Here is a 23,759-nt window from a genome sequence, read left to right as displayed (position 1 = left end):
CTCGAGGTCGCACTTCAATCCCCTACATGTTCAGGCTGGGCTGGGAGAAGCTGCTACTGATACTCTGGAGAGCCCTGTGCTGTGACAGGCAGCTCCCTGTGTTCCATAATACTAGCAACTGTATTCAGTAGTGCACAGTTTCTGACACAGCAGTGCAAGAATTGCAAGATGTTGCATCCATCTAGGTTTTTTTCGGGGGGGGGGGGTGTGTGGACAAGGTGTCAGCTGCAGGCACTGAAATGCATTGTTGCTTCTGCCAAATAACGGAGCTTGAAAGAATTGTTGCGACTCCTGACATACAAAGGACGTGTCTTGAATAACAGAGACTCCTTTCTTCTTAAACTGAGTATCGGATGCATCATCTTTCATGAGGCTGTTAATTTTCCAAGCGGGGGGGGGAGGGGGGCACTGTCACTGGTTATGTCATCCTCCACGACAGAACAAAAACTATCTTCCAGAACAAAAACCTATTGTTTCCCACGGCATCTCTAAGGGTCAAAGAAAAAGATGCTATTTGAATAATGAAATTGCAGGGTGGGGAATGATTTGAGTCCACTTATCTTCCCAACAGTGTTAACATTATCCAAAGTTCTGGATATAAATTGGGTTTTTTTAATATATCATATAGTAGCTCACTTCAAAGAGAGTAACTGATTTATGAACAATTTGCAAAATGCAACCTTGTGTCTTGAGTATTAACAGCTACGCTGGGTGCTTTGGTTTTTATTATGCTGATGCGCTGGAAACACTACAGATGCAAAAGTACAATTATTTTACAACATCAAGCACCATCTCTCTTCAAGCAAGGCATTTTTACTTTCAAATTGATTCAACACTTCACTGTAATTCCTTTATTTTCACCATCAAGCTCCACACTGAATAGGCACAGTATTTATGTTGCAAAACTCATTTAAATCATTGTCCTTTGGAGAGAGAAAAAGTCTCCACCCTGTCTCATTTGCCCCCTCTCCCTACTCTTGTACACCACTAGCATGTTGAACTGTAAAGTTTAGGATGTTTAGAAAGTTTGTATCAGTCTTAATTTGTCTTAGTCCATGCTATTATGGTTTTAACTTCTTTATGCTTTAAATTACAGTCGTGAATATTTTAGCAATAATTGTATTGTTTTATCCTTTCTGAAAACCGCTTTGAGGTTTGTTCTGTAATCAAGCGGTGCATACATTTTATGAAATAAGTAAGTAAGAAGCAAGCAAGCAAGTAAATGAGTTTTTCAAGAGGTCAAAGCAAGGATGGGGCACCTGCAGCCCTTTCGATGTTGCTGGGCTGCAACTCCCATCATCCCTGGCCATTGGGCCATGCTGGCTTGGGCTGATGGGAGTTGAAGTCCAATAACATCCAAAGAGTCACAGTGCTGAGCAAGATAGGGTATTGTGTAAGCAATAGATGGGTACCGGTTGAGCAGCTTTGTAGTGGTCATGCTTCCTCACCCCCTTCCTGTATGTCAGCAGGGCCCCAATCCTGAGCACATGTGTATCTTCTTTCCTCTTCCAAAGTAGTACTAAGGGATCATTAGAGGCTTTGTTCTACCAGGCCTTCGATTCTGCCCATGTTTGGCCCACAGATAACGACTTACATGACCAGGGAGGTTTATATTGCACCCAGTTTGCATGCTTGCTTACTTCGTATGGCATGAGATGTATGGAATGGAATTCAGGAGAATGAAAGAATTTGTCTCTCCCTTTTGGGGGGAGGGTCTAAAGTTGGGGTAGAAACTTTGGAAGGAGTTTTCAGAGTAATTTGGACCAAATTTGGAAGGACAAGATGAACAAGTGTGGGTGATAGGGAAATATCTGAAACCCACTTTCTCTATTCTTGTACTGCTAAAGAGCTATGGGTGTATTATTATTTTAAAGAGAAATGCAAACTGATGGCTTTCATGATTTCCCAAGTACTATAGCACTGTATAATATATTTATTTTAGCATTCAGTTATTGAGGACTTTGAGGGTTATGGTTTACTATATTTTCACTTTGCATTCTAGACACAGTAAGCAGGCTTTTCCTTTTCTTTTAATCTACCATGAGTCTAGGAACAGAACACTGAGAAATAAAATAACACCCTCTAAACTGCATGGCACAAATTGCAGCTAAGCTGGTTCCCAGAGCCCATAAGTGTGTGCTGATAGCCATTAATTGCTTAACATGTTATAAACAGCTACTGAGGATCATGTAATTACTAGCATAATGTTCTCCAAATGATTTTTGAGCTGCAGTGTCATGAAATCGTTTGACTTTATAGGACCATAAAAGAGGTAGGCGCTCAGAAGGCCTGTGCCCCTGTCTAAAACTGCTGTCCTTGGATGCCAACGTCAAGACAAATAGGAAAAGCAGCACACAAATCTGCCTTCCACTTCTCTACCTCACAGCCTCCTTTCTCTTTTTCAGGAAAACTTTCTGGATCTCCCATTAAGGACCAGTTTTGCCTGGGACAGGCACTGAGGTCTGAGTGCTAGTATAGTTCATGCTTTAGATTGCATTCAGAAACATCCCTTGGCTATCCAAGAAGTTCTCGCAACAATCCAATTCTAACAGCCCATAATGAACTTCGATTATTTCAAAGATAAATATCAGTATTATAAACTTTCCAAGCTCTGCCTGTTAACACACATCCTTTTCATTTCTGCAAATTAAAATTTGAAAGTGTTGCTGAAACGGAAAGATGATTAAGTCGACGCTATGGAAAGCCTTCCTTTGTAACACTGTTCTTTGAAGGCCTCAAATTTGTATTATAGAGCAGGCTTCAGTGAACCAGGATATAATAAAACAGATTAGCTTTTTAACCGAGATATTATTTAGAGGCTACTGGTAATTAGTTGCAATTAAGAAAAACAATTGGCTAAATCACCAAGTTAGTGCAAACTGATAATTATGTGGATGTACCTATATTAATATACACCCTCTGGTGCAGCTGGCACTCAGTATCCCTGGATTTATAATTCATTCAAAGCCTACTCTTGAAAACTACTATCAATCTAAAGATACTATCCTCCACTGGCTTGTGAAGGGAGTCTGCGTTAAAAAAAAAAACACCCAATATCCGTTGTAGCATGGAAAATTGAGTGGGTTACTTCTTTGTATTTTAATTGGTTTTTTCAAAACCATGAATATATTTTTCAGAAATGTTTGATAGCAATAATATTAATATTTAGTCCTCATATTCCACATTTCAGTTGTTGTTGTTGTTTAGTCATTTAGTCGTGTCCGACTCTTCGTGACCCCATGGACCAGAGCACACCAGGCACTCCTGTCCTGCACCGCCTCCCTCAGTCTGGTCAAACTCATGTTCGTAGCCTCGAGAACACTGTCCAACCATCTTGTCCTCTGTCGTCCCCTTCTCCTAGTGCCCTCCATCTTTCCCAACATCAAGGTCTTTTCCAAGGACTCTTCTCATGAGGTGGCCAAAGTATTGGAGCCTCAGCTTCACGATCTGTCCTTCCAGTGAGCACTCAGGGCTGATTTCCTTCAGAATGGATAGGTTTGATCTTCTTGCAGTCCATGGGACTCTCAAGAGTCTCCTCCAGCACCATAATTCAAAAGCATCAATTCTTCGGCGATCAGCCTTCTTTATGGTCCAGCTCTCACTTCCATACATCACTGCTGGGAAAACCATAGCTTTAACTATACGGACCTTTGTTGGCAAGGTGATGTCTCTGCTTTTTAAGATGCTGTCTAGGTTTGTCATTGCTTTTCTCCCAAGAAGCAGGCGTCTTTTAATTTCGTGACTGCTGTCACCATCTGCAGTGATCAAGGAGCCCAAGAAAGTAAAATCTCTCATTGCCTCCATTTCTTCCCCTTCTATTTGCCAGGAGGTGATGGGACCAGTGGCCATGATCTTGGTTTTTTTGATGTTGAGCTTCAGACCACATTTTGCGCTCTCCGCTTTCACCCTCATTAAAAGGTTCTTTAATTCCTCCTCACTTTCAGCCATCAAGGTTGTGTCATCTGCATATCTGAGGTTGTTGATATTTCTTCCGGCAATATCAAAACCTTTATTGGCATCACTTACAAACATTCAAAGTAAATAGGCCAGTATGATCTCGTCGCCATATCATCAGTACAGTCACTTGCCAAAGGGAAGAGGGGCCAACAATCTATTTCACCTCTGTGGGTCTCCAACAAGGACATTCCTGTAATGTACTTTGGCAGCAAAAGATCAAATAGAGGAATTTAGCTACTGTCTTGTTGAGCTCCTGATCTCCCCCCTGTAATAGGAAGTGTATAACCTCTGTCTCCAGTTTCCATATTGGGATACAGAGTTGGTCTAGGAATTGTTGGCGGAGATCATCATACATTTTACAATTGAGGACCATTTGAGCTAGAGTTTCCACCAGGTGGGCAAACCAACTTCACACATATTTTTTATTATTATTGTATGTACCGTAATAGCAAAGGTTTACATACCCTCCGGCATTTCTCCAATGAAAATAGGGACGTCCCATTCCATAGTGATAATTTTACTATTTACTGTATACCCCACACATCTTACTGGGTTGCCCCAGCCGCTCTGGGCGCCTTCCAACATATATAAAAACCACAATAAAACATTAAACAGTTTTTTTAAAAAAACCTTCCCTATACAGGATTGTCTTCAGACAGCTCAGGGGTTGGATACCTCCATGCCCTCCAACATTTCTCCAATGAAAATAGGGACATCCTAAGGAAAAGTGGGACATTCCGGGATCAAATCAGAAACTGGGGAGGCTTCTCTAAACCAGGGACATCCCTGGAAAATAGGGACACTTTGAGGGTCTGGGTTTAGCATTATGTGAAAAAGCCTCTGCTCATAACATTCCCACCTTCCTTCCCTTCATCTGGTGTGGATGTGAGTGTATAAGAACCTTTTGCCACCATTTTCGAACCACCATGCACTCCTAAGCACATTTACCAGAGAACTGATTGTGGCCTGCCTTAAGGGGGATGCAGCAGCAACACTCTCAGTGCACAGATATATGTTGTAAAATTAAAAAGTGTGTGCCCAAATGATTGTTTGGGCTACTTCCTTCTGAGTAAACAAGCACTGATATATGCTGTTAGCCATCAGGGCCGGCTTAAGTATATTTGGCGCCCTGGCGCCGTGGTGCGACGGATCCCTCCGGCGCCCCCGCCCTGCCCCGTTTCCCAGCGTGGCGGGCAGAGCTGCGTGGGCGGGCGCAGCAGGCGGGCGGGCACAGCTCCGCAACGGGCGGGCGCCCTGGCGCCCTGCGCCACCCAGCCTGGTCATAGGGCCGGCCTTGTTAGCCATTATGCTAAACCAGCCTTTAAAACAGCTCTCTTTAGGCAGCAGTCCTATAATTTTTTTCCTGAAAGTAAGTTAAGGGAGCAGTCCTAATTATAAGAAGTTAAGTTAAGCCAGTGTAGAGTACACCAGATCCAAACTGTGTTCATGAGCAGTGCAAAGCAGAAGCTGTCTCTGATGGACTTGTCAGAAATTATCAGCTGTATTTCCAGGATGTGATGCACCATTCAGCTATAAATATTTGTAGCCAATATTTTGATGGTAGATGTAATCAAGATGCAACCATTTAAGATTTTTTTTATTTTAAAAAAGTTTATTTTGGGGTTTTCTGATTTACAAACAGCCACAAAGAGAGACAATAAGACAATATCCATAAATCCCCTTGGACTTCCCTCCTCCCCTTTTGTGGGTCCTTTTTCTCCTGCATCTTCTCTGTTAATCCAATTCTATTAAATCTTCAATAAAACCATAGTCCAGCTTTTAACTACAAGTATCATTCCAATCCTACCAACAATTTTAATTGTTTATGTTAGGGAATTCACAGGGGGGGCACATCTTTATTATAAATATTATGCATAAATGTATCCTTTCAACTTGACAGCTCAGGGAAGTTACCTAGTTTTAAAAACCATATATAATCAACTCCAGTTTCCCCATTCCAACACTATTTTGCCCTTGAAAAGGGACTCCAGGAAGTGCCCAGAGGCACTTTGCTGAGCTGATTTTTGGCCAAGCCTAATCCCATCACCAGACCCACCCAGGTGACAGTCGATGCAAAGCCAGGGCCTTATTGTTCTTTCTCAGTGGATACTCAAGAAGTTCCTCCTGGTACTTATCACACATTTACTTTTGCCCTGAACCATTACCCTTATGTTAATCTTGTTTACCAGAATGTTAATATTGTATGTACCTCCCCTTTTCTGACATTTAGCTATGTAACAGTGATGTAGGAATGACGCTTTTGAAATGCATTATGGGATTCAGGTGGGAAGTTTTAAAAGTTCTTGTAACCCTGTTCTCAGTGTTCAGTCTTGGCTTGAACCTGCTGCGCAGTAATAAACCTTGCTGTTTGCTCCGGATGGTGGCTGGACTCCTTCATTTTCATTCCGCAGTGGACCGCGGGCTCATGCCTGACGAGCTGGGTGGCAGAGCAGCCTCGCACCCAGATTTTCCCCTAACAGTTTACAATGATTTTTTTAAAATAAATTATGTATTTTCCCCATTCCTTATTGAAATTTTGGTTTTCCTGATTCCTAATTCTTCCGGTCAGTTTTGCCATTTCTGCATAGTCCACCAGTTTAATCTGCCATTCTTCCCTTACCTTCTTTCCATCTCTGGGCTAATAGTGTCCGGGCAGCAGTAGTCACATACATAGTGTCTTCTGGTCACTTGGAATTCCCAAAAGAAAAGCTTCTGGTTTCTTAGAAAATGTTATTTTAAACATTTTCCCCCAATTCATTATATATCCTCTCCCAAAATTATTTTACTACTTTACCACATATGATAGAAGATGCCCTCTTTCTCTTTACATTTCCAGCATGCATTTGATTTTGCTTTATATATTTTAGCTAACCATTTAAGATATAACTAGTTAGTTTGTTGCTTTTGAAGATGCTAATCTATATCTTTCCGCTATTTAAGTTGGGCATGGGCTGAAAGGTACAGGATAAGGCAACTTTGCAAAAGCCAGGCAAATCTAGTTCTGGCCAATGCCTAGATAGGAGAATCACCTGGGAAATTTACCTATACACCCCCTTTGTTTCCCTGATTGGAAAAAGGCAGGATACACATAAAATAAATTGGGTACACTTAATTTTGAAGCAAACAATGCAATCTAGTATGTTTACTAAAAAGTCAATCCCACTGTATTCAATGTGGGATCACTCCTAAGTAAACATCTATAGAATTGCACCATAGTAGATGTCCCCATCTGAGTACAAAATGCTGCTATTTAACAACAACAACAACAACAACAACAACAACAACAACAACAAGTAAATTTTTATGCTAAGGTTGTGCATTGCACTGACCATCATGGTCTATAGAAGCTGTATCGCATTTCTATTGCTTACAATGACCTCCTCTTACTGAGTTTGTGAAAATAGTCTAGTAGTGACTACTAGCTAGTTTCTGATGGAGATCAAAGTTTTATCTGTAAGCTCCTGAATGTTACAAGTTTGTCTACCTGTTAGGACTTGTTTCTGAGTTATACAGCTGTTTTGTGAATCAACAAAGATGTCTTTGGTGCGACTTGTCTTGATTTATAAGAAGTCTGAATCTGTTGACCTTCTGGGCATGTTGCAAAGCTCATCCATTTCCTCAGGCTGTTTTGCAAGGAAAGAGGGATTGTGGAGAGGGGGAAGAACTTTGGCTTCATTGTGAGAATATATGAATGTGACATTTTTTCCCCCCTTCCTGGGACTTTATTTATTTATTTATCCGCTGTTATCATTATTTTGGAAGAAGTTGAAATGTTTCCCCTGTATTGACTTGTTTGAAGTGCTTTATTATTATGAGTGCCAGGTTATATGGTGGCATTTTTCTTATGCTATGGATTTACTTTAAAAAAATAAAAACCTGGCAAGATGCCTAGAGTTCTGGATAGGTGTGTTAAAAATTGATTTGTATATTTAAAAACAACCTTTGCAGGCTACTTTTTTCCATTTATCTTTGCAATGAGGAAGCGTTGAGGGCTTTCTGTGGCTTGCTAAAACCTTGACCAAGGAAGCTTGGGCAATGCAAAAAAATAATTTGGCATTTTTACTAAAATGTACAAACCCTGGACTTCATTGTATTATGAAAAACTCTAATAAAAAACATATCAACATGAAAAAATAATATATAATGTAATGTAATAGGAGGAAGCCCTACTGAACTGGAGGCCTACTTCTATGTAGAAGACTGCGGTCCATTTGTTCAAGAGAAAGCCCCATTGAATTCAATCGAACTGCTTTTGAATAAATGTTCAAGCTGAAGGTTTAAACAAACTTATCAGGAGATCCACTACATCTTAAAGCTGCTCATTCCAGTAGATCTTGCTATAGGATTGCCCCATCATTTCTGAGTAAATACGCCTTAGATTGCGCTGTGAATTATTTTAGAAACTCGGATGAACAGCCATTGTGCCCAATTAATCTCACTCCACTATTCGCTCAAGAGTGGGAAATGGAACAGGGTCAGGCTTCTCAGCCTCTTTTACATGTTGCAGCCCAATGGGTCATGTGTGTCATCGTCGTCCCCACTCAAACCCCAATCCATGGAGATGCCGTGGAGGCTGATGGTACCATGTGCCAATCTGGCTCTGCCCCACTTTTCAAATTCAAACTCATGCTTCCCCTGCGAAGTGCAAATCTCCCCCTCCCCTCCAAAAAACCCTGCTGCTTTTACCTGTGTGAAGGAGAGGATATAACTGCCCGTCACCCCCCTGAAAAGAATTCGGGGGAAGAGGTCCTCTAGGGTCGCCTCCCGGGGCCACGCTTTTTGCTCTTTCTCGGCCAGGATCTCTCCGGCTGTACCGTAGGGGGCGGTGTGGGGCCGGTATTGTCTCATTCACTTTTTTTCCTCCAGTTTTACGCCGGCTGCGTGGGGCTCCCAGACTCCCTCCCCCCCTCCCAGTCGCGCTACCGGCGTAGCTCGCTCTCTCTATTCGCAAGTGGGCGCGAGGGAGCCGGGAACTTTCCGGAGCCGCTGCAGGGCAAGGAGGGACTCCCGGCCGATGCTGGAGGAAACTGTTGGCGGCGGCGGTGCCGGCGCCTGAGCTCTCCAGGCGGAGCGCTGCCGGTGCTGCTGCGCGCCCCCTTCCTCTTCGTTAGGTGGGGCTCAAGAGGGACCGCCCCTGCTTGGGAGACCTCCCTGCCCTCTCCTCGCAAAGCGGATGCCCTGCCTAGGTGGGGTGGGAAACTTCGGGGAAGTGCCGGAGATCTCCCTTTCCCACCCACCCCGTTGGCTTCTCCCCCCCCCTCCTCCCCAAGATTCCCTTCGCCTGCTTTTCCCTTTAAGAGTCTGGCAGCATCGGGAGAGGGGGAAACCGGGTGTCTGGTTCTTTCTGTGCCTGGCGGGGATGTGCAGCAGCCAAGGCAGAGAAGAAGAAGACCTAGACTAGGTCTTTTCTAATGCCCTCTTTCTCTGTCCTCTAGGATGGCATGGATCTAGGCAGCGACCCTTGCAGCAGCCGCTCCAGCTCGGAATCGAGTTCCAGCAAAGTGACCCCTTGCTCGGAATGCAAATCTTCCCCCTCGCCCACCAGCCTGGACTTGGCTGCATTGGAGGACTCGGAGGAGGAAGACGAGGAAGAGGAGGAGGAAGACGAGGAGGAGGGGGCGGAGGACTTCCAGGTGTACCAGAGGAAGGTGACTGATGCGTGGGCGGAGGACAGGGACGATGCCCGCCGCTGTGCCCGAACCGCCCCTGCCAGGAGGAGTTTAGCGCAAGAGCTGGAGGAGGCGAGGAGCGCCCGCCTCGCCCTCCCCACCATCACCGCCGCCACCCCTGCTATGCCACCCCCGGCTCCCCACGGCCACCCGGCTCCTCAGCATCCCCAGCGCCAGCACCGCCAGCCGCACCACCCGCTGGACCTCCGGCACAATGCCAACGTGGTGCCCTCTAGCCGCAGGACTGGGCACAAAGGGGGCGGCGGCTACAGCAAAGCCCCCCGCCCCCAGAAAGGGCAGCCCGGGGGCGGCATGGGCAGGCTGAGCAACGGGGGCTCTCTGGTAGCCTTCCACCCTTTGGAGAACTCCTTGGGGGGAGGAGGAGGGGGCACGGCTTGGCAAGAGCAGGAGCCCCCGCTGCCCACCATGGACTGGGAAGCCCTGGAGAAGCACCTGGCGGGGCTGCAGTTCCAGGAGCAGGAGATCCGGAGCCAGAAGAGCAACTACACTTCCGTAAGTTGGCGCCCCCCCCCCCCCGTCTCCTTATATCTACCCGGCTCTGCCTTTGCGGAGGAGAACGGCAAGGGAAGTGTTAATTTCATTGGGAATTATTAGTTAGGTCGAGCAGGCGGTGAGTCACTTCCCTCGCTGGGAGAGGGATGGATTTTGCTTTTTTTTCTTTCCCATAGAAGGCAATTTGCACACAGTTGCTGCAAAAGGGACAGCTGTGGCTCTCCTCGGTTTGGGATGCATGTCCTGGCCCCCTCCTCCCAAATATGTCACCACTGGTGGTGCTTGTAGAGAAGCTGCATGATGTGTGTGTTGCCTATGAGAAAGAGAACAGCTTTCTTACTCAGCTATTTTATTTTGGAAGAAGGGGTTGGAATTGCCTCTTGTCTCTTTCTTCCAACAAGGGAAGGAGTTGCTTGACTCTCCGACCTGACCTGGCCGAGAGAGGATTTAAGGAATAGGAAGGAGTTGGGCAAGTGACCCTCTGTGTGGCGGGGGGGGGGCGCTTGGCACTACTTCCTGTTTCTTATCAGAAGGACACCTGGCTGCATTCAGAGACTGCCAGACAGTGTGGGTGGCATCCAGAGAGAAGGAGAGGAACGAAGAAAAAAAGGGAGGGGTGGAACATAAGGAGGAACCCTTGCCAAGCTGGTACATGTCCCAGTGTGGATTTGCCCCAGTGAGAAGGGTTTGTACTATTTAGATGCATTGTTGTTGTTTCCTTTCCTACCGGTATGTGAGCAGCTGCCTTTCAAATAGCAGTAAGTTGCAGTTATTTGTGGTATTGGCTGGTTGTTGCTTTCCCCCCTTTAAGTGCACCTTGGCCTATTAAGGATGCTTTGCTGAGCCTAGCTAATGAATATGCTAACATCACAATATGCCTTGGGGTGTGACTTGAGAATCCATAGCCTTCTGGAAATTGGGTGCAATGCACTTTGACTTTAGGGCATGAGCATAAGTAACTTCAGGGTTACTGGGAGGAGACAGGGGGGTTGCAATTGTCTGCTTTCAGTAAGAGAGGGGCAATAAAGAGGGGGGTTGTCTTCCTTTCCCCTTAATATAATGGAACTGCTGGGAAAGATCCCCCCCTCCGGTCACTGCTCTTAATAGCTGCTACTTGCTTGTCCTTTTTCTGGATACCTTGTGTATTTCTTTTAATTAGAAAGCGGGGGAGGGAGAAAATAATATCTACTAGATTCCAGGGGATAAAACATGTCCTTTTGAGCTCCTGTGTTGTATTTTAAAACCTTTTTTAAAAGCAGATCGAGTGTAAAGTCGAATCATGCAGCTGTATATATTTGCATTTGCCACTGTAATGATAAATACTGCGAGGTTTCGATTCAGCAGTGCTGATGACACTGCATTTTAAGTACCTTGTAGTTTTGGAGATTGCATGCGCTTTGAGGGAGACTGTTTTGCCTGCAGAGAGAACTGCAGGACTCAAATGTCTTGCTTTGTTTGCTGCTGGGACAAGATTTTCCTATGTTGTTCTGCAAACAGACTACTTCCAACCAACCAAAAAGTTATTCACATTTGGAGGTTTGGAAAGTCTTTTAGACAGATGTCATGTGGCCTGAGCTGGAGTGCTTAATTTGGTGTTTGATTCCCCCCCCCTTCAGCCAGTCTTTAAGATAAGCAGGTGCTATTGGAAGGGAGGAATGTATAAATTCATATTGGCAGCTATTCTGACTTCAGATTTGAGTATCCTGAGTCAGAAATGGATGGATATCCTAATTCAGGGTTCCATCAGCAAAAAGGGCCTTCATTATCTGACTAGAAGCATCAATTTGTTGACATTTTTATGGAATCCCTGCGTGTGAACACATTCACCAAAAGGTATCAGTTTGAGGCTTGTGTTGTAAGGGAGCCTGCGTTAAAAGGGAGGTGCTAAGCAAATAGGGTGGGAACAAGTCAGAGTAAATATTTGAAAGAGAAGCTCCATGAAATACCAGCAAGGTTTAACACCCCGATTATATTGTCTTCTCCTGACCTAACTTCCAAGTTTAACTGTGCTTGGTGCTGGCTAATTCAGAAGTTCAGAAAGTGTTAGGGTGCAGGCAACTATAGATTTCATGTAGGTGAATTCTTATTTGAAAACACTCCCCTCTCTGGCCCCCAAACTGGAGATACTGTGAAAAAAATTAAGTACCTCCAGAGGCAGGCTAGACCAAGGTGGTCCAACACATGTGGCCTTTTTTGTGGCCCTCAGCAACAACTGACACCCCCCACAGCCCTCATGCTGCTCATGAGTGTAGCCCAGACATGTCAAACCTGCGGCCCTCCAGATGTTTTGGACTACAATTCCCATCTTCCCCAACCACTGGTCCTGCTAGCTAGGGATCATGGGAGTTGTAGGCCAAAACATCTGGAGGGCCGCAGGTTTGACATGCCTGGTGTAGCCCATCCCAAAATTATTGGAAAGCATTGAAAGTACTGGTACTCAATTAATTGAGGTTCTGCTGCCCCCCCCCAGCAGATGCCTATCCCCCTATGGAAGCTTGCTCCCCACAATGGGGGTATTTTTACCCATGATGTCCCCAAGAAAATTCAACAACTTAGGTGGGCGATCTCCTAAAAGAAGCTCAACAGGCATCCCCAAACTGTGATCCTCCAGATGTTTTGGCCTACAACTCCCATGATCCTTAGCTAACAGGACCAGTGGTCGGGGAAGATGGGAATTGTAGTCCCAACAAAAATCCTGGTTATGCCCATAAGCAAGGCACTGGGCTTTGGGAAGGAGGAGTAAGGGCTCTGACAGGGTCCTAGAGTCCTGTCCTCTCCTTGCCGGAGCCTATTTAGCACTTTTCCAGCTTTGGGAAGGAGGTGGGACAGCTCTAGGACCCAGCCAGAGCCTCATGCCTCCTTTGCAAAGCCCAGCTCCTTGTGAAGGCTGGGTGTGTGTGTCAAATTTTGGCCTCATCCCCCCCCCCAGGCCATGTGCACCCAATGGGTTCTGTGTGGAAGTACTCTTGTGGCCCACTTGGTATGAGGACCCCTCTGGCCTAGACTTGTAGAAGTCAGGAATGGGGAATATTTTGTGAGCTACATTCCCTTACAGGCAGGACTGTATGCTGATTGTGAGCAGGGCCCAAACCAGCAGTAAGTGGAGCTACTCCTTTCCCCTCTCTCTTTCTGGCACCTCAATTTGTCTCCCCCCCCCTTCCTCCCCTCCAGGAGATTGCCAGGGTAGGAGAGATCACTCTTGCCTTAGGTCTGAAGTGATTACTTTTGAAAGTAAGCCAAAGGCGACTTAAAATTTGGCCAAGGGCAACAGTCAGCCCATGGGTTGTGGGTCACCACCCCCTCTCTGTGGTAGTGCTGCACTTTTTATCATGAAAACCCTTTTTATACTTTCGCCTCTATTGTGGTAGAATTGGCCCCGAAACTAGAATATTCAAAGGTTCATTGGCACATGCAAAATTAAGGCATCGCTTGCTATCACTCAATGAGAAAGTGTGAGCTTCCCCTGTTGAAAAGCTTTAGTGGGGGCGATAGGAAAGTGCCATCTGAGGTAGATCTTCTGTGATAGTCATTGAGACATGCAATTTCTCACCTGAGGTTGCAAGCACCAAGGATAAATATGCAAATGTAAACTCACTTGTACAGCACTTCCGGAAGATGCTCGGCCTCTGAGATTGCAGGGGGAGGGGAAGGGATTCAGTAACTTTTGAGGCAGCCTTTAATTGCCTCACGAACTGCCGCCTTGCAAACACACCTTATTGAAATTCAAGATACCGTGGCACCTGACACTCTGCTTTCCATCTTCTCTTTACATGTGATCAGATGTAAAGAGACAAGGCCTTTTTGTTGGTAGGGCCAAAATGGCCTAGCCTAGTTTGATGGCAGAAAGATGTGGTTCCTGGCAATCCTGAAATCACTGTATTGAGAGAATGTGATGGTACCAACTGGTTTTAGAATGGTTTAATTATATTGTTATTGTTGTGTTGGCTGTCTTGGACTCTTTTAGGAAGGAAGGGCAGGATGTAAATTGAAATAATAACAGTACATTTCCTGTGGAAATCTGCTGGGCTTCCTCTGTTCTCATATATCTCCTTCCTGATAGCTCAGCTGGTTAGAGCAGGCACCCCCAAACTGTGGCCCTCCAGATGTTTTGGCCTACAACTCCCATGATTCCTAGCTAACAGGAGCAGTGGTCGGGGAAGATGGGAATTGTACTCCAAAACATCTGGAGGGCTGAAGTTTGGGGGTGCCTGGGTTAGAGCGTGGTGCTCATAACACCAAGGCTGCAGGTTTGACCCCATTCCCCCATATGGAACAGCTGCATATTCCTGCATTGCAGGAGGTTGCTTTACATCATCCAACTCTACCATTCTATTATTCCTATTTCAGCTGGTTTGATTATTTGTTTTTATTAATGTTCATGGATTGTTACGCAAAAGGTAAAATCCTGTGCATGTCTACTCTGAACTAAACCAAGCTGAATTTCGTAGGAGTTACTCAAGGCAAAGGCTGCAATCCTAACCCCATTTATTTAGGGTTAAACCCCCTTTCCAAGAATTCTTCAGAATAAGGCCAAAGGCCCATCTAGGCCACCTTCCTGTTCTCACAGTGGCTGTCCAGATGTCTGTGGAAAACCCAGAAGCAAAATCTGAGTGCAACAGCACTGTCTTCTTCTTGGGATGCCCTGCAACTGGTATTCAGAGGCAAATTGCTTCTGTTGGCAGAGGCAGAATATAGCCATTGTGGCTAGTAGCAATTGATCCTCCTTTAAAGCAATCCATGTTAGTGGCTTTCACTACACCTTATTATGACAACAAATTGCACAGTTTAGCTGTGCACTGTGTGAAGAAGTGTTTTGTTTTGTCTGCCCTGAATCCTTTTTGGGGGTGATTAACACATAGAATCATAGAATTGTAGAGTTGGAAGGAATGCTAAGGGTCATCTAGCCCAACCCCCTACAATGCAAAAAAACTCCGCTAAAGCACCCATGACAGATGGCCATCCAACTTCTGCTTTAAAACCTCCAAGAAAGAGTTCACAGCAGGCATCCCCAAACTGTGGGCCTCCAGATGTTTTGGCCTACAGCTCCCATGATCCCTAGCTAACAGGCCCAGTGGTCAGGGATGATGGGAATTGTAGTCCAAACATCTGGAGGGCTGAAGTTTGGGGATGCCTGGTCCACAACCTCCTGAGGGAGACTGCTCCGTTGACTCACCGCTCCACATTTCGCATCAAACTGATGAAACCTGCATGATGGTTCGGATGGCACACACGGAAGTCTCTGGGAACTGTTTTCTGGCTTCTTGTACAGAGTGAGGTGGGTGGGTGAGATGACACATGACTTTGATGCTATCTGACTTACCACAGCCTGAAGCTCTGTTGCACATCTTGGGTTGGCTGCTCCTGGAGAAGAGAGTTAGACTTGACCCTTGGTTTGGTTGAGCGTATTATTATTATTATTATTATTATTATTGGCATCCGTCTGTCTTGGGAGACATTGGAGTGCACCTCCGGGGGTAAAGTCAAACCACTGTGTTAGCGGCACCAAAGCTGTACCAGGAAATGATTGAGTGGGTATATACAGCATGTGGCAAGGCAATCCAGCAGGTTAACTGGTTTCTAACTATATGTGTCCTGAACATGAACTTGGAACACACAAAGGGACCTCAGCTGAAGATTGTTAAGGTCCTGTTTCAGGTAAGTTTGGCAGTGTCTAGAAGAAGGACCACACAGGGCCAGGTGTGTGGCATAGTTCCTCCCCACACCAGAAGCATAATGGTGTAGGAATGAACCAAGCCATTCAGTGTGCCCATGTGGTTCTTCTTCTCATAGATGCTTGCCAGAGCTGCGTAGGATTCAACAACGGGATATCAGCACCCATGGCATTTCACAAATATGTTAATTGAGCTGTGGGTTGCCAGCTGGCTGTTTTTGTTGTTGTTTTCACCAGCTGCCCTTGGGACATGTGGGTTGAGGCTTGAAAGGCTTTTGTTTCTTGTAGTCCAGGAACGTAAAATGATGCAAAGCATTTCCCCCACCAGGTGGCATTTTGGACTGCGTGGCTTCTTGATACTTCTGAGCTCTGTGACCCGCTTAGGAAACACTGTAGTTTGCAGATATGGTCACCTGAGGGATTGTGTAGAACTACAACTGCGCCGATGATTTGGTGGTGTAGTGCACCCATACAATGGGTAAATGCACCCTGTAAATGCCCCCACCATTATCCAGGAGGTGTAAGCTGAGAAGTCCCTGGTTCAGATTTGTATCTATTAGTACTATGGGCATCATAATATGTACTGGCTGGAGTTATAGGACTTTTGTAAGGATTGCTGAGATAATGGATTTGAAGCAATTTCAAACAATCAAAAATGTGCTTACATAAATTCCAAATTGCTGTCAGGTGCTGAATTCAAATAAAATACCATTCCTTCTACTTGCATGCTACTTGTTTGAAATGTTGACATGTAAATTTGATGCACACCCCTCAAAAGATGTAAATAATAGGAGTACTTAAAAAGCAGAGACATCACCTTGCCGACAAAGGTCCGTATAGTTAAAGCTATGGTTTTCCCAGTAGTGATGTATGGAAGTGAGAGTTGGACCATAAAGAAGGCTGATCGCCGAAGAATTGATGCTTTTGAATTATGGTGCTGGAGGAGACTCTTGAGAGTCCCATGGACTGCAAGAAGATCAAACCTATCCATTCTTAAGGAAATCAGCCCCGAGTGCTCCCTGGAAGGACAGATCGTGAAGCTGAGGCTCCAATACTTTGGCCACCTCATGAGAAGAGAAGAATCCTTGGAAAAGACCCTGATGTTGGGAAAGATTGAGGGCACTAGGAGGAGGGGACGACAGAGGACAAGATGGTTGGACAGTGTTCTCGAAGCTACGAACATGAGTTTGACCAAACTGCGGGAGGCAGTGCGAGACAGGAGTGCCTGGCGTGCTATGGTCCATGGGGTCACGAAGAGTCGGACACGACTAAACGACTAAACAACAAAATAGGAGTACTTAAACCTAGGATAGACAATATGCCACCCTCCAGATATTGTTGTACTTCAACTCCCATCAGTCCTAGCCAGCATGGTGAATAGCTAGGGATGGTGGGTGTCATAGTCCAAATCATCTACTAGCGATTCCATTGGTTACACCCAACTTAAACGGAAGAAGTACTGTTTGGAGACTCAAAAAACAGCAAATCAAGCATTCTTCAGATATGCCTGTTATTTCCTCTTATATTATTCAAGTGAATTGGATACCCTTCTCTTCTCAGCTCCACTGCCTGTGCTGGAAGGAGATTACAGTTCTTCATATCCTTTTGGCAAGATTCCTTTTACCACTTTAATGTGTTTCTCCTGCAACAATTGTAGCATCCTGGCTCCAGTCTGGAGCACAAGCAATTCCTTTTTGTTCAGCAGCAACATATAAATCACCTGGAGGAGGAATTTATGAATGGTAGATTTGTCAGAATGGAACAGACTTGTATTTCTTTTCTGTTTATACATGTTTCAGTGTTTGGTGTAAATAATTTGAGATTCTTTAGCCTGCAGTCCTGTACACACTTACCTGGAAGTAAATCCTGTTGAACTCAGGGGGGTTACTTCTGAGTAGGCATGCACTGGCTTGCACTGTTGATTCACTAATCATGTTGGACTGTTGACACATTGGTTCTAACTGTGTCCAGAACTTTTAACAAGTGTTGTGATTAAATATACTTAAACTAGTTCATTTGGATCCTTAAGCTGACCTATAAAACTTCTGGCATAACCAGTCATATTTATTTTTAAAAATTTGTTTCCACCAAATGGTGCTCAAGATAGCTTACAAACAACAGCGCAAATACAATAAAATAAAATATAATCAAATACAATAAAACCCTTGGTTGTTTTTAAGCTGGAAAAAATTAATAAAAGTAACCAACTAAAATGAATTACAGCACATTTGCAAATCAATTTAAAGTCTTTTGGCAAGGAGTTCCAGAGCTTCAGAAGAGCCACTCTCCTCTGTCACCCTTTACATTTTGGAAACAATCAATTGCAAGTTTATATCCAAAGAATATAAATTTATGCACACTAAGTATGTTAGCTGTGAGTGTGGACCAGCAGTCTAAAAACCTTGACATAAATGAAATGTCAAAATGCAGTTAATGGTCTGCTTCTCTTGGATACCATCCCTGCCTGGCATGCCATTTTCATAGCAGTATGGTTAGCTCTGTTTTTATGCTGAGCAGGATATGCCGTGTACACTTTTATGTGTATTTGGGGTAATGTGGATCTGTGTCACTCATGCAGAAATTTTGTTCCTCCCGCCTATGTGAACTGGTCAGGCAAAGGCTGTTGTGGGAACAGAAGAAGAGAGAGCTAGAATGATAAACAATGATGAGCCTGGTCCATTGATTTTTAAACTTAGAACGGGGTTGGTTTTGACTAGATGAGGTGTGGGGAAATTTTGGCACTCCAGATGTTGCTGAACTTCTGCTGGACCAGAGCTCTCTCATATTCATTCATATTCTCTCTCTCTCTCTCTGTGTGGGTGTGGGTGTCTCTCTCTCACACACACACACACACAGACACACATACATACCTAAGGGCTAGATTTCTGTTTGCATTGCTAACACATCCTACCAAACCACCCACACTAACCCCTTAGACCAGGGATGGGGAACTATTTGGCTCCCAGCAGCAGGTGACAGCAGCTCTCAGAAGCTATAATTCATAGTGCCTCCTGTGAGAGGCTACACAAACTACAAGCCTGATGACAGCCTTACACAAATGTATATAGGAAGATATATGGACATTCTCTCTCTCTCTCTCTCTCTCTCTTTCTTTCTCTTTCTCTCTCTCTCTCACACACACACATACATACAAACACAAACACACACACACACACACAAGTTGTACATAGCTGCAGAATTCCAGAAAGTATGAAGAGAAAATGCATACCCGTAAGGCAGAGGGACATGTGCTGAATGTGTTCTGGATAGCAATGGCTGCCATAAAATAACTGACTTTCAGTGCATGCATTGTATGTTTACTAAGTCCAATACGGCTGACTCATAGGGGCATGTACATCAGATTGGAGCCTCTCTGCTCCTTCAAAATGACAATAGCATAAATAAACAGGACTGGCAGCTTACAATATACATGTCAAGTTAAAAAGGAAACTGTAAATATTTACAACAGGAAAACTGTAAATGGCATAGGAACAGATGTTGCAGTATATGAACTATCAAGTTCTGCAATTAGACTAAAAGGTCTGATGCATTCTTAGTGCATATCGATTTGATGCATTGCACACTTCTCTGATAGGTTTTGCGCTGCAGCATGTATTTCATTCTGTCAAGAAAAGATGTAAGATCTTTGTGTACAGTCAAATTTATTTTTATTTCTTGTATTGTATTTGTATCCCACCTTTCCTTCAAGGAGCTCAAGGTGGCGTACAGAGTTCTCCTCCTCCCCATTTTATACTTGCAACAACTCTGTGAGGTAGGTTAGGCTGAGAGGCAGAGACTGCCCCAAGGTCACCCAGTGAGCTTCATGGCTGAGTGGAGATTTGAAACCTGGTCTCCCAGGTCCTAGTCTGATACCCTAACCCAGGCATAGGCAAAATCTGTCCCTCCAGCTGTTTAGAACTATAATTCCAATCATCCCTGACCACTAGTCCTGTTAGCTAGGGATGATGAGAATTGTAGTCCCAAACATCTGGAGTTTGCCTATGCCTGCCCTAATCACTGCACCACATGGCCCTCAACCTAACACATTTTATCTTTTGTATGATACTCATTTATGTTTATACCTTGTCTTTTAGGATTACTCCTGACAGAAGTGGCTTACAGAAACTGGGATGTTAAAACATTGACTAATCAATAATAATAATAAAATAAAGAAATAATATAAAACATCTCAGCTTAAATTCATGCCAGCACATCTAGATTAAAACTAATCATAACAAGCTCTCATAAATAAAAGCATCTTTAAAACATGATTCAATGTGACTAGAGAAGAGGCTTGCCAGATTTTTTTTCTGGATAGAGTTTTAAAATGCATCTGTGAACCTCTGCCAAGCACTGGCCGTATGACATTGCTATTCCCATACGCTCATTTCGTGTCTGTCTCACCTTTTGTCCCAGAATGCATGCATGGTCCTCCCCCTGCCCCCGTGTCATTTTATCTTCAGTACAACCCTCTGAGGCAGGTTAGCTACAGAGCTGCATGGCTGAGATATGAACCTTGTTTCCTCAGTCCTAGGCCGTTATCTGCACCATGCATTCCATATTATTTGTATGCCTCCTTTCCATAGTTCAAACCATGTTCAAGGCAGCTTACAACATGAAAAAAAATTACAGTTACAAGCATAACAAAAGCAGCAATGTTAACTAAGACATCAAAAAGCACACTACCAAATTAAAACAATTTTCACATAAAAGAACTGAAAGAAAGAAAGAAAGAAAGAAAGAAAGAAAGAAAGAAAGATGATAGATAGATAGATAGATAGATAGATAGATAGATAGATAGAGAGATGTTGTTTAGTCGTGTCCGACTCTTCGTGACCCCATGGACCAGAGCATGCCAGGCACTCCTGTCTTCCACTGGCTCCCGCAGTTTGGTCAGACTCATGTTGGTAGCTTCGAGAACACTGTCCAACCATCTCGTCCTCTGTCGTCCCCTTCTCCTAGTGCCCTCCATCTTTCCCAACATCAAGGTCTTTTCCAGGGAGTCTTCTCTTCTCATGAGGTGGCCAAAGTATTGGAGCCTCAGCTTCAGGATCTGTCCTTCCAATGAACACTCAGGGCTGATTTCCTTAAGAATGGATAGGTTTGATCTTCTTGCAGTCCACGGGGTAGATGATATAGATAGATAGATAGATAGATAGATAGATAGATAGATACCAAAAACAGCAACAAAAACACACCCCACACCCCAGCCCGAGTCTATTCAGCAGCCTCCGCTTTTGTAGCTGGAGTCAGTCGGGGCTTTGCCCTCCCAGGCCAGGTGGGAAATGGCCTGCAAGGCAGGGAGCAGATCTTCCAGGACTCACAGCCAAGAAGCATAATCCCACTTTAAACAGCCACGGCTTTCCCCAAAGAATCCTGGGAAGTGTAGTTTGTGAAGGGTGCTGAGAGTTGTTAGGAGACCCCTGTTCCCCTCACAGAGTTACAATGCTTGGAGTGGCAATAATGGGTCACCTGGTGCCATTGTAGCACCAGGTCAGTGACAGGGGGCACCCTTGCTGTCAGGCTTGGCTGTGAAGGGGGGGGAGAGAAGAGATAAGGATCTGGGCCACCAGCCAGATCCATTCCGCCCCACACCATGCCCTTTAGTATATGAGGGGGCCCACCATAAGTCATTCTGCCATTGGCACTTTAAATCTGAAGCCAGCTCTGAACCCAAGCTATTGAGGCACTGCCATTTCCCAAGTAAACTGGAAGAGGGAGTAAGCTTTTGAGAAAATGCATATCTTGGAGATAGGCAGCATAGCATGGTTAATACTTGGTAGTAAACCTCTATTGATCCTACTGTCCAGCAATCAGATGTTTCATGGAATGAGGTTTAGTGGCTTTGCTGACTGAATTTTTTTGCATCTGCAGCAGGTCAGGTGTTATCTCTGGTGAATTTAATCATGGGACTCCTGCTGCCTTCTACTAAATCTTTGAAATAATAGGTTCTGTGCAGGAAGAAGTCTGCTGGCTCATCAGAAAGTCTACAGTAACCAAATCTGAGGGAACCGAATGTCTGCATGGCTATGTTATTGATCATTCATTTCAATGTCATGTTAATTTAACTTGAATATTCATGAGGCAAAGTGGGGGGCTTCTGCATAACCTCTGGGCTGCTCTCATTAAAAAAAGAAAAAAGCTTTCCCAGGTCAACAAGGTTTAAATTTGGCCAAGTTCAATTAAATGCATAACAAACCCTTGCATATCTGCTGCTAATTTGCAGCAACCATCATATTTGCTATTGAACTTTGAAGCTGTAAAGCCATCTACCCACTACAGTATTTGAATTGCAAAAGTTTTCCCTCACCTCTCTTGGTATTATAGGCCCAATCTGCACTGCACATTTAAAGCACTATCATACCACATTTTTTAAAAAAAATGTGGGGACTCTACTTTGTTAAGGGTGCTAAAAGTCATTCCCTGCCAAAGCTGCAGTTCTGAGAACAGTCAATCTATCTCCTCAGCAAACTCTGAGAATTGTAGTTTTGTGAAGGGAAGAGGGGTCTCCTAATGACTTTTAGCACCTGTAACAAACAATAGCTCCCAGGATTCTTTGGGGGAGAGTCATGATACTGCTTTAAGTGCATAGTGTGTATAGACTAATAACTTATTGAAGTGATCTAAAACCTTCTGCCCATGTCATTCTGCAAAGGTTTGTATGTGATAACCTTGTGGGTACCTATCCAGATCTTGCACTCTCTACTAAATAATGGATTCCACCACCCACCACCCCTTTTTTTACAGAACTGGAGAGAAATATGGATGAAATACTTGTGGCTGCCCTGTCACTTCTGTTTTGGTCCTTAGAAGTCACTTGACCCCAGATAGTGTCAAAACACAAACCTTCCAAGCTGGTCCTAGGTGCCTAAACACAAGGATAGCTAATCACTTACTGAATATCAATTCCATTTCTGCCAACCCCACCCCAACCTTATTCCTAATGAAAATGAAGCTGAAGTGGGCACAAGCTAACAATGAATTTCAATAGGGGCAAATGTAAGGTTCTGCACTTAGGCAGGAAGAACCAGGTGCACAAATATAGGATGGGGGACACCTGGCTTACTAGCAGTACATGTGAAAAGGATCTAGGGGGTCTTGGTGGACCACAAGCTGAGTATGAGTCAATAGTGTGATGCAGCAGCAAAAAAAGGCTAGTGCTATTCTAGACTGCATCAACAGAAGTATAGTGTCCAGATCAAGGGAAGTAATAGTACCACTCTATTCTGCCTTAGTCAGACCACACTTGGAATACTGTGTCCAATTCTGGGTACCACAATTTAAGAAGGATGTTGACAAGTTCGAGCGTGTGCAGAGGAGGGGCAGCCAAGATGATCAAGGGTCTGGAAACAAAGCCTTATGAGGAGTGCTTGAAGGAGCTGGGTATGTTTAGCCTGGAAAAGAGGAGACTGAGAGGAGATACAATAGCCACCTTGAAATATCTTTTTTTTAAAAAAAATATTATTGATTTTCCAAACACACAAAAACAAACAAAAAATACAATAAACACAGCATATTAATCATCATATAACTTCCATCTCGCCCTGCCGGGCACCGACTTCCCTCCATCCCGCCCTCCGGTTTTCTCTCCCAATCTATTTTTTGCAGTCCTTTCTTTTAATATCCAGTCTATGTTGTAGGGTTTATTTCAGTCCTGCTAGAGTCTGCAACCCTTTACAATTCACATTCATATATTCCACAAATTTACTCCAGTCTCTTTGGAATTTTGCTTCCTCTTGATTTCGGATCCTGCCAGTCAGCTTTGCCAATTCTGCATATTCTATCATCTTCGTCTGCCACTCCTCCAGCATTGGTAGTTCTTGTAATTTCCCTTTTTGGGCTAGTAATGTCCTCGCCGCAGTTGTTGCATACATAAATAGTCTCTGATCAGTCTTTGCAATTTCTTCTCCCATCAAGCCTAGCAAAAATGCTTCTGGCTTTTTGGGGAA

At 44.3% G+C, this 23,759-nt stretch overlaps 1 protein-coding gene across 4 annotated transcripts in view; it reads left to right on the top strand.

The window, feature by feature from the left end:
- SCHIP1 (schwannomin interacting protein 1) overlaps positions 1–23,759 on the top strand; it is a 411,590-nt gene that overhangs the window by 293,958 nt on the left and 93,873 nt on the right. For 2 of the 4 annotated variants that reach the window (XM_060274435.1, XM_060274433.1), the window contains exon 5: positions 9,393–10,139. In XM_060274435.1, coding sequence (XP_060130418.1) covers positions 9,393–10,139 — 747 coding nt within the window. Of the gene's footprint in view, positions 1–8,909; positions 9,069–9,091; positions 9,144–9,392; positions 10,140–23,759 lie in introns of those variants that run through there. The other 2 variants (XM_035132875.2, XM_035132876.2) reach the window with 2 other exon arrangements.

This window comes from Zootoca vivipara, chromosome 5 (genome assembly GCF_963506605.1).
Source record: "Zootoca vivipara chromosome 5, rZooViv1.1, whole genome shotgun sequence".
NCBI classification, from domain to species: domain Eukaryota; kingdom Metazoa; phylum Chordata; class Lepidosauria; order Squamata; family Lacertidae; genus Zootoca; species Zootoca vivipara.
The sequence above is the reverse complement of the archived record's forward strand: the minus strand, read 5'-3'. Positions and strand labels throughout refer to the sequence as shown.